The following is a 13866-nucleotide window of genomic DNA, read 5'->3' as shown; positions in this document are numbered from 1 at the left end:
AAATATTTTTTTACCGAGTTCATTGATACACAATTTCAACGCAGCTATGATCTTTGTAGGGTGTTTCAGAATTTTACATACAACAGTGTGTCCATCTGTTGAGCCGCTAGCGACCTTTCCGGAAGGACTTTCCAAAATTTTCTTATGCTATAACCTTCTTCTGGCAATTACAAAAAACTGAAAAAAAATTTGATCCAAATCGGCCCAGCCGTTCTCTTGTGATTTGATCCCTAACATTTTTTGTCTCCATTTTTATATATATAGATTCAATATGTTTTGACTAAGTAATTAACATAAATATTCTATCCAAGCAACTTTGCACAAATAAAATTGTATTACCATTGCTAAACATACGCTTATACTGTCTTCCCACACAGCGCATCTGTGAGGAACGTTTGGGATTTTTCGCAGATGCGAAACTCGTGTTCCCACAGAGCTGCATCAAAGTGCATCTGCATCCGAACAGCTGATCGATCAGCTGTGGCTCATGAAAACGTAAACAAAGGCGGTCGAATTGGCAGTTGCAAATTTGAAATGGAGCATTTACCAGCTATTTTGGCTGTTGTACAACAGCAAAAGGCACAGATTGCGTCAGAATTTATCCGCAATAAATTTAAATGACTTAAATGACAAGGAATTTTAGTTTTTCTAATGATTTTTCTCTAACAAAGAGCAAATTCACCGAAAAGTGTCTATAGGTGGTATAGGCATCCAAAATCTTTAAAATAAGGTAGAGGTAGGCGGTTTATATTAAATAGTAACAATTGGGGACATATTGGGGCAAGAATATACCGAAAAAACGCCAACATCTATTTTGGGCATGCTTGTAGCTTTGGCGCCACGTTTTAAATTCCATATCTCATTTGTTTCTCGCCAAGTGTGTATACACTTTCGTAGTGATGGTCAAATTTTCAGAGTTGCACCGAAGAACTATCGCCAAACAAACGGTCGTTACATTTAGATGCGCTTTGATGCAGGGCCAATTGAGAAAATTCGGAACGGCAAAACCTTATGGACCGTTTGTTCAACGGATGCCAGATGCGCTTTGACGGTGTGTGGGAAGACCCTATTAGACTCTGAAGACGTGGCGTAGACCCCTTTCTTTTGAGATTCAGTTAATATTTTTCACCACCAACTCCAATTTAAGTTAATTTAGAATACATTTTTATTATAAAAAAAAAAATATATATATATATATATATATATTTGTTTGCATTTTTCTTACTAAATTTCAGCAACAAAGCAGAGATATAAAAATAGTCCCGTACTATCGATAGTGATAAAAAACTATCGATGGTGGCTCAAAAAAAGGAAAAAGTCGATACCTCGATAGTACCATCGATAGTTTCCCAGCTCTACTCTCTGGCATTCGGTTTGTTATTGGTGGCTGCCTCTGTGTTAGTGCCTCCACCACTATTAGCAACAACAAATACTATTTCACCATTAGAATAGATAACATGTAATTGCGATTGTGCGGCGGCCCAAACCCCAAGTAAAGCAAAGCCCCAGCACAGCCACGGAGCACTGGCAGAAGTTCAAAGTCATCACAACTCGACAGTAGCTGGTACAAATTAGATTTTACTTTCGTTTCGACATTTATGAAACTCTCGGCCGTCAAAGTGGACGCACGGAGCGCGCAAATGGTGTCGGAACGTCGATAGAACCATAACATCCCGAAATCCTCCAGTGCGTCATTCAAAAAATTTAAGTTTTCAAGTGAGAGCCAATCATCCGCCTTCGATCCGATTTGAGAGCGCAAGATGAGCGAGACGCTGGCGTTGGCGAGCGGCGGCGGCGGCGGCGTGAGCGACCTGCCGCCCACGTCCGCATCCACTGCCTCCCTGCCGCTGCCCGTAGTTGAGCAGGGATCGCGAGTGGGTATGGACCTAGAGGTAAGGAGCATAATCTGGAGAGGCGGGGGTAGTGGCAGTGGCAGGGTGTGACAAGTAGGCGAGACCGAGTTGGTGAAATTCCGAAAAATTCCGTCCGAAAATTGTTGTTCTTTTGCAAAACGAACTGCGCAGTAGACTCGCACTCGCTGGTTGAGTAATATTCGCCCTTCGCCTGGGCCACCACCAGCCAGGTGCCTGATATGCCAGAGCGAACCGAGGCGCCCGATGATCCCACCACCTGCGATCACCCACGCGTTCTACCTCTTACCGACGTCTGACTGGCTTTCTTCTTCTCTCTCGCTCGCAGGACCCTAGAAACAACGGATTCTGGCTCTGGAAATGGTTGTGTAATTGGACTTCCAGCTCACCAACAATGTTACGCGCCGTGGAAAAGAAGATATTGTCGTACGTGAAGCTGCCCTACCGGGGCTTCTTCGTCGACATTGGCCCGGCCGTGGGCGAGGCGGACAAGATCTGGACGATCAGCATGAACACAGAGTCCAAGGAGGTGCCGCTGGTGCTGCTCCACGGACTCGGAGCCGGCATTGCCCTGTGGGTAATGAACCTAGACGCGTTTGCCAAGGGCAGGCCCGTTTATGCCATGGACATCCTCGGATTCGGACGCAGTTCGCGGCCGCAATTCGCCAAGGATGCGCTTGTGTGCGAGAAGCAGTTCGTCAAGTCGGTGGAGGAGTGGCGCCGCGAGATGAACATCAATGACATGATCTTGCTGGGCCACTCGATGGGCGGCTTCATTGCCTCCAGCTACGCCCTTAGCTACCCGGAGCGGGTGAAACATCTGATCCTGGCCGATCCGTGGGGCTTCCCCGAGAAGCCCTCGGAGGCTGCGATCAACGGCAAGCAAATACCGCTCTGGGTGCGGGCCATAGCTAGAGTGCTGACTCCGCTTAATCCGCTGTGGGCCCTGCGTGCCGCCGGCCCCTTCGGCCAGTGGGTGGTGCAGAAGACGCGGCCGGACATTATGCGCAAGTTCCAGAGCACCATCGAGGAGGACATCAACCTGCTGCCACAGTACATACATCAGTGCAACGCCCAGCATCCCAGCGGCGAGTCCGCCTTCCACACTATGATGCAATCCTTCGGCTGGGCCAAGCACCCCATGATCCATCGCATCAAGGATGTGCGCCGCGACATACCCATCACATTCATCTACGGCTCCCGCTCCTGGATCGACTCCTCCTCTGGCGAGAAGATCAAGTCGCAGCGCGGCAGCAACATGGTGGACATCAAGATTGTGACGGGAGCCGGCCACCATGTGTACGCCGACAAGCCGGACGTCTTCAATCGCTACGTGAACGAGACCTGTGATATCTACAAGGTGGCCGGTGGCAAGCTGCTAACGCCCCTACAGCTCATCCGCGAGTCCACGGAGTCCGACGAGGAGCGCGAGCCCAACCTGAACACAGCTAAGACGGTGGAGGTCCAACCGGAGGTTCAGCCGGTGCCTCCCACCGTCGCCGATTCCAACACATCCGCGGCGCAGGTAGACGAGCTGGCGACCAATATCAAACCGAAGTGAGAGCAGAGGAGCTTGGAGCCTGGATCGAGACCCTAGTAGCCTGTATCTATTAGCTTAGTGTCTTTGCCTAGTATTAAATCGTCATTATATCCTTTCACCCTCTATTTTTACCCCTAGAATAAAGTCGAACTTGGCTGAAACTGCAACAAACCAATAACTGGCACATTCTTATTTATGTTCATTGAGATTTCGAGTTAAGCAAACACTGCGCATGGACTAAAGATTAAATAAATAAATATATATTTGTTACAAAACCAATTTGAGTTTGGATTTTAGTGAGTCTCGTTAACTTTAATATAAACTAATATATTTTTCTTATTTTCCTTAAAGACTGCATATTATTTCACCCTTTAAGGTATTCAAATTTTGAAGTACTTTATGGATTGTTCTGGCAACAAAGTTTACTTAATCGTCGGCTCGCTTTTGCTGAATCACTTGGAGTACAAAGGTTACTCCGCGGGCAGAGTCACCGCTCTTAGAGATCCAGCTGCGCCGAAAAGCTCTCTACGAATGCCGCTGTTGGGTGGGTGGGTGCATGCGTCAGAGTTGACATCGATCCGGAAGAGACCACACGCGTCAGTTGTTTTCAATTCTTTCTTCGTATTCATGGGATTTGATTGGGTCTAAGGCTATCTCGCAAGGCAGTAGCGCTTAGCTGATAGGCGGGGTGCAAACAATGGAATTATGTAGGTGAAATCCAGGACAGGTTTAGCTTAGCTTGGGGGTTCATATACTATGTACCTCTGAAGGGGTGTTAAAGTGTACAAATATGTATATATATTTATACCCTTGCAGGGTATTATAATTTCAGTCAGAAGTTTGCAAAGCCGTGAAGGAGACGTTTCCGACCCTATAAAGTATATATATTCTTGGTCAGCATCAACAGGGGATCTTTCTAGATATGTCCGGAAGAAATCGATTTTTTGGCCATTTTTGCAAAATTTTATAAGGTTACATCATTAAAATTTTTGTTTTTGATAAAAAATTGAATTTTCAAAATTTTAAAATGAAGTCTGCAGATTTATTAACTGCAGAAAATCTTGCACAGAACAGTTTTCCGATTTAAAATTAATGCTCTATTGGCCGAGTTATGATATTTTTAATTTTAAAAAAATCAAGAAGTTTTTTAAAATAAAAAATCCGATTTTATAGTACAAAATAATATTTTTCTAAGTCAAGGAATCATTTCCGACCCCATAAACCATATATATTCTTGATCAGCATCAACAGGGGAATCTTTCTAGACATGTCCGGAAGAAATCGATTTTTTTTTGCCATTTTTGCGAAATTTGATAAGGGGTTACATCATTAAAATTAGCAAAAATGGCCAAAAATTTTTATTTCTTAAAATTTTAAATTTGGTAGGCAGTTTTTTTAAATTAATAAAAACTTAAACAAAACTGCTTTCCGAATCGAAATTAATGCATTTTTGGCTTAGTTATGATATATTTTAATTGTTAGCTTTCTTTCATGTTTTTAAATCGTTTTGTACCGAATTAACCATACGTATATATCCAAATTAATGTATAAGTTATTAGTACATTTCTATAGTGCAATTTTTGTTTTAAATAGTATTTACTTAAGACTTTTTCCTCTCAAAAAAGCCATATAAATCTTACCCAAATAGCTTTGATTAAACTATAGTCGGCTATTGAAATAATCCATATTGTTTATTACCCCTTGTACTTTATATGACTCTGAAAATGAATGAAATGTATAGTGTATATAAAGAACAACTGCTCTTCTATTAAAACAAATGCGAAATTTGTGGAAAAGTGTAATTAAACAACAGTGAACGCGGGTTAGTCCAGGGATTTGTTATCATCTGCCTGGAAGCTCAAGCTTCGCTTTGTTTGAATGTATCATTGTAATTATTATATATAAAACATACATTATACAAATTAATTGGGTAAAAAAGCACGACAACAAGACCGTACACTCAGTTCCAGCCTCGACAATGGTCATGACAAATAGGTTGTACATATACAGACAGACCTTATCAAATCGCAAACCAAGCTAAAAAAAAAAGAAAGAAAGAAACATAATATTCAAATGATAAGTAAGTAAAAAACAGACACAAACAACTCGAAATGAAACAAAGAAATCGTTCAGTTAATACATATATTCCGTTGCTTCGGCAGAGAAAGTCCCTAGAGGAACCAATAAAGTTTACAATTCAAAGTATAGACATAAAATATCTTTGTTCGATTATTTGGCATCGGCGAAGCCCACACGATCGTTGCCCATGTCGAACTCGGTGTAGTATTTGCCAATGAACACGTCGCCCAGGATCCAGAGGGGACCATTGGGCGGGGGAATGTCCATGCCCATGAAGCCCGACAGGCAGATGGTCTTGCCCATTTGGGCCACGCGCAGAATGTAGTCCTTGCCCTCCAGCTCAAAGGTCTTGCCGCCCAGTACGAATTTGATGACCGGCAGGTTGGGGATCAGGTCGCAGGACACAACATACTGCAAAGACAGGATAAATGTTACACTTTCTGGACATTTCTTAGAATTGAATTCCTACCTGTCCACCAATGATGGGGGTGCCTCCAATTTTCTGGTTAATCGAGGTGGCCTCGGACAAAGGCGCAGCAATCAGCGAGGTGCCAGTGTCGGCAATCACCTGGCAACCGCCCTTGCACAGCTCCAGTTCACCCAGAGAGGCCGAGTCCATCTTGATCTGCCAGTAGCCCTTGCGGGTAACCGGCAGATAGGTGAAGTCACCGTTGTAATGCTTGGGATCGGAGCCGCCGAAGATGATCTCTCCGCCCTCGGGTCCGGCTGGGTCGCGGTTGAGGTAGAAGGAGAACACCGGCGATGAGATCAGACCCTGCTCGTACATAACGTAGAACGGCGGCTTCACTTGGTCCACGGAAATGGAGCTGTAGCCCAGGCCCAGAATGCCATCAAACTTGGCCGCAACAAAGACCAGACCTGGCTCGCTCAGTGCCTCGGCAAAGGTCTGTCCCTTGATGTCCAGACCACCAATGGAGACCGTATCGGTAGACAAGTAGCCAGAGAGGCTGCCCGAACCGTAGTGAATGTCGAAGGCAGTGCCGTTGGCGACGTACGTCTTTGACTTGGTGGCATCGTACTTGTTGTGCATCAGGCAAGCGATGTTGGTCAGGTGACACTTCTTAGAGGGCACCCACAGGTTAGAGGAGCCGGTGTCGAACACCACACGGAAGTTCTGCGGCGGAGTTCCGATCGAAATGGGTCCGTAGTACTGGGCGTCCATGTAGTTGGACAGTGGCTCCGGCACATCGCCGCCGCCGCCATACTTGATGCGCAATTGCTGCAGCTCTGTGCCCACATCGGCAAAGTGGCGGCGGGCGGTCTGGATCTTCTCCAGCGGCACTCGCAGCAGTCTGGGGCTTGACGCGGCCGTGGCCAGGGCCAGCAGGCAGGCGGTGACCAGCAGCAGTGGAACCTTCTGCATCTTGGGGTATGTGTATTTGCTCTCGACAGGAACTGCAATGATCTGCACTTAATTAAATATTGCGGGGACAGCGAAAATGATTCAGCAGTAGTGTGGCTGCCGGTAATTTCACTTGTGCCGTATTTTCGCTTTGGTCACACTTCAAAAGTATAAAAACAGCTGATAGGGTTGTCACCCTCACGTAAAATAATGTACAATATTGTCTCCTATTGGCGCGAATGCTTAAAGATTGTGAGTTTATCCGAAATACTTAAACATTAATTCATAATTTCTAGTCGTTACAGATCACCCCGCTGCACACTATGAAGCGGGCCAAGGCGGCAAAAGCAGGACCCTCCAAGAAGGTCGCTAAGAAGCAGGATAAAAGCCCCAAGAAAGAATCCAGTGACCAGGATTCGAGCGGCGGCAGTGGTGTTGAAGAACCCTCAATCTCGAAGGTTCCCCTGTCCAAACCTGACTACCATAATCTCGAGCAGTTCCTCGCCCACCTAGAACACCAGCGATCCGCCACAGCAGCCAATATCCACGAGTTCCCATTCCGTAAGAAGCGGGTGCGCGTCCTGTCCAAAAGCGGCGATGTGAAGGAATCCTGCCAGGGCGGCGTCGTCTACTGGATGTCGCGCGATGCCCGAGTGCAGGACAACTGGGCCCTGCTCTTCGCCCAGCGCTTGGCCCTGAAGCTTGAGCTGCCGCTGACCGTGGTGTTTTGCCTGGTGCCCAAGTTCCTCAACGCCACCATACGCCACTACAAGTTCCTGATGGGAGGCCTGGAGGAGGTGGAGCAGCAGTGCCGCTCTCTGGACATACCCTTTCATCTGCTCCTAGGCCCTGCCGTAGAACGGTTGCCCGAGTTTATGAAATCCCAGGACATGGGAGCTGTGGTCTGCGACTTTGCCCCGCTGCGTCTGCCCCGCCAGTGGGTCGAGGATGTGGGCAAGGCGCTGCCTCAGAGTGTGCCCCTGGTGCAGGCAGATGCCCACAACGTGGTGCCTCTATGGGTGGCCTCGGACAAGCAGGAGTATGCCGCCCGCACCATTCGCAATAAGATTAACTCAAAGTTGGATGAGTTTCTCACTGAATTTCCGCCGGTGATCAAGCATCCCCATGGAAAGGGCTGCCAAGAGGTGAAACCCGTGGACTGGCCAGCCGCCTATGCCTCGTTGCAGTGCGACACGGACGTTGGCGAGGTGGAGTGGGCCAAGCCGGGCTACAAGGCTGCCTGTCAGCAACTCTACGAGTTCTGCAGCCGTCGCCTGCGGCACTTTAATGACAAACGGAATGATCCCATGGCGGACGCTCTGTCCGGCCTCTCGCCGTGGCTTCACTTTGGCCAGATCTCCGCCCAGCGCTGTGCTTTGGAGGTGCAGCGATTCCGGGGACAGCACAAGGCCTCGGCCGATGCCTTTTGCGAGGAAGCCATTGTTCGCCGCGAGTTGGCGGACAACTTTTGCTACTACAACGAGCACTACGACAGCCTGAAGGGTCTTACTGCTTGGGCCTACCAGACCCTAGATGCCCATCGCAAGGACAAGAGGGATCCCTGCTACAGCCTCGAGGAGCTAGAGAAGGTATAGTGCAGGACAGTCTCGTCCTGGTATTCATAACATTTCCCTTACCTTCCACAGTCCCTCACCTACGACGACCTGTGGAACGCGGCGCAACTGCAGCTGGTTCGCGAGGGCAAAATGCATGGTTTCTTGCGCATGTACTGGGCCAAGAAGATCCTCGAGTGGAGCCCCACGCCGGAGCAGGCGCTCGAGTACGCCATCCTGCTGAACGACAAGTACAGCCTGGACGGGCGCGATCCCAACGGCTATGTGGGTTGCATGTGGTCCATCGGCGGCGTCCACGATATGGGCTGGAAGGAGCGGGCCATCTTCGGTAAGATTCGGTACATGAATTACCAAGGCTGTCGGCGCAAGTTTGACGTGAACGCCTTCGTCATGCGATACGGGGCCAAGGTGCACAAGAGGAAGTAGAAGGAATAAACTGTTGGTTTTCTTTGCCTTTGTTTTGAATGCAAGCCAAGAGCATTTTTGTATTTAACCGGAGTTCCATGGAGTGGCTTTAGAAAATATGACAAAATTACAGCTAGCGGGACAGAACTCAGTCCTTCTCGGCGATCTTGGTGAGGTGCTCCTCGATCTCCCTCTCGTCCAGGATGCGGAATTTGGGATCTGTCTTGCTGACCACGCCAATCTCAATGCCGTTGGGCTTGAAGTCAATGGCCAGCACGGTGGACAGACAGGTGATGGCCAGCTGGATGGCCTTCTCCTCGGACAGGTTGTTCTTGTACTTCTTCTCCAGATAGCTGTTGGCCTCCAGCGACTTGGCGCCCACAGAGCAGGCGCGGAAGCCGCTGTAGTAGCCAGCCGGGTCGGTCTTGTAAACACTGGGTCCAATCTCGTCGTCGTAGGCGATCAGAACCATGCTGCAGCCAAGAGGACGCATCTCGGCGTTCTGGGTGTACACCTGGTTGATGTCAGCGATGCGCTGGCACAGCACATCCACGGGCATGTCGTAGCCGTACTTGTAGCGGAAGTTAGCGGCCTCGTGTCTGGCTTTCTGGACCTGCGACCGGGAATCGGCTAAGGAAGAGGATAGCGTAAAGTTGAGGTACAAGGTGCACTTAGGTTCCCTAAATTAACTACCCACCTATGCGGCCGGTCATGGCGCAGCCAATGTCGCTGGTCACACGGAACAGGTGAGTTACGCTGTCCGGCACAATGTTTTTCTCAGTCACCTTCTTCTGGGTGGCCACAACGGCACAGTCGCCGCTCTTCAAAGCCACCGTGGTGATGTTCTCCTGGGAGATGGCCTTGAAGGCATACTCTGCGGGGGGATTTGGTTTAGTGGGTGAATGCAGAGGAGGCGGATTCCAGGATACTCACCCACTTGGTAGAGGCGTCCCTCTGGCGAGAAGATCGTGATGTGTCTGTCAAAGCCGGCTGAACTTCCGCGAGACATGTTGGATGCGTGCTTTTGTATTCACTTGCTTTTGGGGGAGTAGTAGACCGCTTTAATCACGAGAAAAAGACTTGTACGATAGAACTTACCGTTTAAACAATGAGAATTTACAATTTGTATACGGCTTGAAATGTCGCTTCGAAAAGTGCAAAATTCAGATTGTCATTGCTCGAGCAACCAGTGCTGCCAGACTTTCCGATTGCTGCCCACTTTCCCGTTCGTGAGCCCCAGTGATGCCAGTCTTTTAGCCGATACTTTCAGGGATCGAACTATCGATTACCGTTTAAGCTTTTGTAAAGCAGAGTTGGCAGCACTGTTGGGAAAACGAGAAGGTAAATAAATATTTGGCAATAACAAAAGTTTAAACAATTTGGGTGGCGTGTCGCCGGCTGAGAACATGCACGAAGATGACCTGAAGAGTCAATTGACCATCGCGCGGAACGAGATCAACAATTTGAGGTGCGTTTTACACAGAATCCTTGGGTCCTTGGCGGCTGTTTAAGTTCAAGTTCGTTACGTTCCGATTTCGCCTTGACCATGGTGCAGGCAGCAAGTGCGCAACCTGCAACATGTGCAGCGCAAGGACATCGAAACGATAAACCGCCTGCTGCAGGACTTCCGCTGCGAGGGATGTGCGAGCAAGAACACGGGCGTCAAGGACAAGGCCGCCGGTGAAAAGGAGACACAGGAGCTGCAGCGGGAACGGGCGCAGGAGCACGAACAAGGTCACAGCCAGGGCCAGGTGCGTTTGACCCTTCCACACACACACACACACACCCTCTCAACCAATCCTCTATCGCAGAGCAACGGAGAGGACTTCGCCCATTTTCGCCCTATCGGAGTGATACGGACGGCCTTCCCGGAGAAGCGAGCTGTCCCCAGGCAATCGATTGTGGGCAGCCGGCTAAGAGGCATCATTCAGCTAAACGACGGCGTGTTCACCAATCCGGAGCACTCGCTGGAGGGACTGGGCGACTTCTCGCATCTGTGGCTCATCTATCACTTCCACCGCAACAACGCGCACCCGAAGGCCAAGGTGGCGCCGCCGCGTCTCGGTGGTGAGCGCGTGGGGGTGTTCTCCACCCGTTCGCCGCACCGCCCGTGTCCCATTGGTTTATCTTTGGTGGAAATCGAGAAGATCGAGAATGCCACCATCAGCTTCTTTGGTACGGACATGGTGGATGGGACGCCCGTGTTGGACATTAAGCCCTACATTCCGTACTACGATGCGCCATCCCTGAGCGTAGACTCAGGTACGTTCGACGACCAGAAAGCCAGAAAGCACACTAAAGGTCTTGCTTAACCCCTTGGACAGGTCGCTCTTCAGCTGGACCGCATGAGAATAGCCTCGACTTTTACGACTCCCGGCAGGAGCCCGATGGCGAGGAGTCTGACTTGGAGCTGTATGGCGCCGCTGGTTTCTCGGGCAACTCTGGAATCGGAGCGGATGCAGTGCTGCCGCCGCCAAGCGCTGTGCGTGTGCCCAACTGGGTGGTGGCCAGCCATCGGCTGAGCGTCACCTTCAACGAGCATGCCGAGGCCCAGCTAATGGAGCTGCAGGTGGAGAAACAGTGTATCGTGGACATATTGGAGGCGGATCCGCGCTCCGTTTACTTGCGCACAAAATACGGCTCGCAGATATTCACCTTCCAGCTAAGGGAGGTCACGGTGACGTGCAAATTCGACGACAAGGCTGGCTCTGTGACTGTGGTCCAGGTTCGGCGGAATGAGAACGTGCAGGTCACTGCCTTGGACGGCGATCCGCGCACCGCTTAACTTACAAATAATTGCAATTGATATTTGTTCTTTGACAACTTGTGTTTAGCTTTTAAGTGTATCGTGTTGAGGAGCTTTAACCTTTGGCGTTTCGATTCAGGACATTCTGAAATATACATATGTTTGAGGCTTGTTTCCCACGCAAAGTGAATTGTTTTCTTTCGGCTTAAGGGTTTAAGAGTTTCAATTAAACTCTGATAACTAACTTTATAAACTTTCTGTATTTGCAGCAGCCTCATTATGGGTGATATGAGCTGGAAAGATTTTCTCACACAGGCCAAGCAATTTCTGGATATTTCCCAACAGTTGGGAGATAGTTGGATGCTGCAGGAAAAGGTTTGATTGCCAAGCTGTTTTAAATGTGAAATCTCTAAAGTGTTACCTACTTCCAGGACTCGAATGAACCCAACACCTTCCTCAAGTTTAGTCAAAAGATTAAGAGTAAAAGTGGGGAACTAATCAATGTGGAGTACCATGTGGTCTACAGTGTCTCCTATCAAGTGCCCATGCTATTTTTCCAGGCTCACAGATCGGGTAACTCAACTGGATTAAAATATATATGTATATAATTTACACATTCCTTTTACAGATGGCAGCCTCCTAGATATAGACGCCACCTGGCACTGCTTCATGCCAGAGAGTAAGGCCGGTGATCTTTACCAGATATTGACCCAAATGGACCATCCCGTGCTCTTCAAGCCCTTCATGGCCCTGCATCCCTGTCGCACCGCCGAGGTCCTGAAGCAATTCGGCCAGCCCAGTAACAATCAGGTGCTCACATTCATCAGTCTCTACGGTCCCCAGGTGCAGTTGAATCTGCAGAATGCATACGGCCTCAGCTCTCAGAGTTCATACACATAATTCGCATTTATTGGTGGTTGTTTTAAACACTGGTTATAGGAGAGTATACATTTGTGGATAATATGGCATATGTTACAGTTTTACATTCAATTCGCTACCTTATGGTGGTTTGAATAGGCTATATGGCATCATCTTGGTGCCGGCCGCATCTCTTCTAGTACTTGGCACAAGTGAAGATCCGAATTGTACAGTAGATGCGGGCAAACTGTTGTGGATTATAGTTATTATATAGCGACTACTTGGTATTTCCTGGAGCTAAACTCCATAGGTAATTCTAATTGTAAACCGAAATGCTTGAGTAAACCTACGAAAGGAACCGAGCTTTGTACACAGATTATAATTCTTCTACTTATTCGTTAAATATTACTACACGGTATATAGTTTGCAAGTTCCACTCGCTCTCTCTCTCTCTCTCGATCGTTAATTTCAAGGGTAATATCAGCTAGTAGTTACTGTTTCGGTTATTTCATAGTAATTATAGTAATACATATATATTATTAGACAGATATACGCTTAGGCCTAGTTGTACTGTACACAAGCCCGGCCTCAGTGGAGCCGCTTTGCTTTGCATTTTACTAATGTTAAGTGGTTCATTTATAATTAATGTTAACTGGCTACTGTGTGGCATCAGCGGCACCCCAAGCGCCAACACAAAGTCCTCTCTAGGACCTGTGGGCGAGAGGAATCGCATTGAAAATGTTTATTTGCAAAATTAAATTGATTTTATGTAATAACTTGGGTTTTGCAATTGTAATCCCACTCAAGACACATTCACGTACATTGATATAATAGGCTTCCTATGGACAGGTTGATTCTGAAGTGCTAAAACGATTGGTAGTTGTGTGGGTAGTGTCAGGATTGGGGATAAACTCAATGGTATCTGAAAAAAGCAGTATTGTCTCCTCTAAACTATAGTGAAGATAGCTTTAAATATTTTGATTTGGGAACTACTGATTTATCTGAACTACTTAGCAAAAATGGGACTAATGATCTTCCTACGCCGATTTAGCTTCATTCATTATTTTGTTAACAAAACATGTTGGTTATAGGATTTATATCGGGATTATGTGTTTTTGCCTTTTTAAAAGAATTTTGTTAGTTTTTTTTTGGAATTGTTATACAAGGACTCTTACAATTTATATTATTATGCTTATATATAATCTAAATATATTTTTGGGTTATACATGTGTACCATTCAACAAACCATATTATTTGGCATAATATTTTGCACTGTTTCCTGCTTTACTAAGGTTTCAATTTACATTCGAACGAAAGAACCTTTGCTTATTTACTTGAAATGCAATAGAGAACCGAATAAATCTATGTGGAATGTTTGTTTTCATTGTGAAAATTGCATTTGGTGGGTATACTGGGGCCCCTCCCTTTGA

General features: G+C 47.4%; 6 protein-coding genes across 9 annotated transcripts; 4 read left to right on the top strand and 2 right to left on the bottom strand.

Moving 5' to 3' along the window:
• The first annotated feature begins 1380 nt into the window (after positions 1-1380).
• puml (pummelig) lies at positions 1381-3589 on the top strand. 2 transcript variants are annotated; one of them, XM_017169839.3, is made up of 2 exons: positions 1381-1564; positions 2200-3589. In XM_017169839.3, the coding sequence occupies exon 2, from the start codon at positions 2266-2268 to the stop codon at positions 3430-3432; it is 1167 nt and encodes a 388-aa protein (XP_017025328.1). In that variant the 5' UTR covers positions 1381-1564; positions 2200-2265; the 3' UTR covers positions 3433-3589. The 2 variants fall into 2 exon arrangements, with proteins under 2 accessions (XP_017025328.1, XP_017025327.1); XM_017169838.3 differs by having other exon boundaries at positions 1381-1892.
• Positions 3590-5539: 1950 nt separating this feature from the next.
• On the bottom strand, positions 5540-6975 carry cathD (cathepsin D). Its single transcript, XM_017169849.2, has 2 exons — positions 5960-6975; positions 5540-5901 (listed from the first exon to the last, which is right to left on the bottom strand). Exons 1-2 carry the CDS (start codon positions 6872-6874, stop codon positions 5641-5643), a joined length of 1176 nt encoding a protein of 391 aa, XP_017025338.1. The 5' UTR covers positions 6875-6975; the 3' UTR covers positions 5540-5640.
• A 54-nt stretch (positions 6976-7029) lies between these two features.
• LOC108076728 (deoxyribodipyrimidine photo-lyase-like) lies at positions 7030-8853 on the top strand. 2 transcript variants are annotated; one of them, XM_017169705.2, is made up of 3 exons: positions 7030-7105; positions 7159-8442; positions 8500-8853. In XM_017169705.2, the coding sequence occupies exons 1-3, from the start codon at positions 7064-7066 to the stop codon at positions 8851-8853; spliced, it is 1680 nt and encodes a 559-aa protein (XP_017025194.1). In that variant the 5' UTR covers positions 7030-7063. The 2 variants fall into 2 exon arrangements, with proteins under 2 accessions (XP_017025194.1, XP_017025192.1); XM_017169703.2 differs by having other exon boundaries at positions 7055-7105; positions 7150-8442.
• Positions 8854-8870: 17 nt separating this feature from the next.
• Positions 8871-10085, bottom strand: Prosalpha1R (Proteasome alpha1 subunit-related). The gene is made up of 4 exons (XM_017169708.3): positions 9931-10085; positions 9766-9869; positions 9530-9706; positions 8871-9462 (listed from the first exon to the last, which is right to left on the bottom strand). The coding sequence occupies exons 2-4, from the start codon at positions 9839-9841 to the stop codon at positions 8981-8983; spliced, it is 735 nt and encodes a 244-aa protein (XP_017025197.1). The 5' UTR covers positions 9842-9869; positions 9931-10085; the 3' UTR covers positions 8871-8980.
• A 50-nt stretch (positions 10086-10135) lies between these two features.
• On the top strand, positions 10136-11763 carry LOC108076729 (tRNA (adenine(37)-N6)-methyltransferase). Of its 2 annotated transcripts, XM_017169707.3 has the most exons (4): positions 10137-10300; positions 10388-10583; positions 10644-11094; positions 11157-11763. In XM_017169707.3, exons 1-4 carry the CDS (start codon positions 10239-10241, stop codon positions 11615-11617), a joined length of 1170 nt encoding a protein of 389 aa, XP_017025196.1. In that variant the 5' UTR covers positions 10137-10238; the 3' UTR covers positions 11618-11763. The 2 variants fall into 2 exon arrangements, with proteins under 2 accessions (XP_017025195.1, XP_017025196.1); XM_017169706.3 differs by having other exon boundaries at positions 10136-10300; positions 10388-11094.
• Positions 11764-11828: 65 nt separating this feature from the next.
• On the top strand, positions 11829-13864 carry Atg10 (Autophagy-related 10). Its single transcript, XM_017169709.3, has 3 exons — positions 11829-11953; positions 12010-12151; positions 12207-13864. Exons 1-3 carry the CDS (start codon positions 11858-11860, stop codon positions 12476-12478), a joined length of 510 nt encoding a protein of 169 aa, XP_017025198.1. The 5' UTR covers positions 11829-11857; the 3' UTR covers positions 12479-13864.
• Positions 13865-13866: the final 2 nt, after the last annotated feature.

This window comes from Drosophila kikkawai, chromosome 2R, assembly GCF_030179895.1.
Source record: "Drosophila kikkawai strain 14028-0561.14 chromosome 2R, DkikHiC1v2, whole genome shotgun sequence".
NCBI lineage: Eukaryota > Metazoa > Arthropoda > Insecta > Diptera > Drosophilidae > Drosophila > Drosophila kikkawai.
The sequence above is the reverse complement of the archived record's forward strand: the minus strand, read 5'-3'. Positions and strand labels throughout refer to the sequence as shown.

What these genes read in the sequence shown, in the direction of transcription:
- puml (XM_017169838.3), top strand. Translation starts at nt 1,761, where the DNA reads ATGAGCGAGACGCTGGCGTTGGCGAGCGGCGGCGGCGGCGGCGTGAGC. An exon ending in GAGTGGGTATGGACCTAGAG is followed by an intron (nt 1,893 to 2,199) that starts GTAAGGAGCATA and finishes TCTCGCTCGCAG; the next exon opens with GACCCTAGAAACAACGGATT.
- cathD (XM_017169849.2), bottom strand. Translation starts at nt 6,874, where the DNA reads ATGCAGAAGGTTCCACTGCTGCTGGTCACCGCCTGCCTGCTGGCCCTG. An exon ending in CCCCCATCATTGGTGGACAG is followed by an intron (nt 5,902 to 5,959) that starts GTAGGAATTCAA and finishes CTGTCTTTGCAG; the next exon opens with TATGTTGTGTCCTGCGACCT.
- LOC108076728 (XM_017169703.2), top strand. Translation starts at nt 7,064, where the DNA reads ATGTACAATATTGTCTCCTATTGGCGCGAATGCTTAAAGATT. An exon ending in GGCGCGAATGCTTAAAGATT is followed by an intron (nt 7,106 to 7,149) that starts GTGAGTTTATCC and finishes CATAATTTCTAG; the next exon opens with TCGTTACAGATCACCCCGCT. An exon ending in GCCTCGAGGAGCTAGAGAAG is followed by an intron (nt 8,443 to 8,499) that starts GTATAGTGCAGG and finishes TACCTTCCACAG; the next exon opens with TCCCTCACCTACGACGACCT.
- Prosalpha1R (XM_017169708.3), bottom strand. Translation starts at nt 9,841, where the DNA reads ATGTCTCGCGGAAGTTCAGCCGGCTTTGACAGACACATCACGATCTTC. An exon ending in GGGACGCCTCTACCAAGTGG is followed by an intron (nt 9,707 to 9,765) that starts GTGAGTATCCTG and finishes ATCCCCCCGCAG; the next exon opens with AGTATGCCTTCAAGGCCATC. An exon ending in CGCCATGACCGGCCGCATAG is followed by an intron (nt 9,463 to 9,529) that starts GTGGGTAGTTAA and finishes CCTCTTCCTTAG; the next exon opens with CCGATTCCCGGTCGCAGGTC.
- LOC108076729 (XM_017169706.3), top strand. Translation starts at nt 10,239, where the DNA reads ATGCACGAAGATGACCTGAAGAGTCAATTGACCATCGCGCGGAACGAG. An exon ending in AACGAGATCAACAATTTGAG is followed by an intron (nt 10,301 to 10,387) that starts GTGCGTTTTACA and finishes ACCATGGTGCAG; the next exon opens with GCAGCAAGTGCGCAACCTGC. An exon ending in ATCCCTGAGCGTAGACTCAG is followed by an intron (nt 11,095 to 11,156) that starts GTACGTTCGACG and finishes CCCCTTGGACAG; the next exon opens with GTCGCTCTTCAGCTGGACCG.
- Atg10 (XM_017169709.3), top strand. Translation starts at nt 11,858, where the DNA reads ATGGGTGATATGAGCTGGAAAGATTTTCTCACACAGGCCAAGCAATTT. An exon ending in GTTGGATGCTGCAGGAAAAG is followed by an intron (nt 11,954 to 12,009) that starts GTTTGATTGCCA and finishes ACCTACTTCCAG; the next exon opens with GACTCGAATGAACCCAACAC. An exon ending in TTTCCAGGCTCACAGATCGG is followed by an intron (nt 12,152 to 12,206) that starts GTAACTCAACTG and finishes TTCCTTTTACAG; the next exon opens with ATGGCAGCCTCCTAGATATA.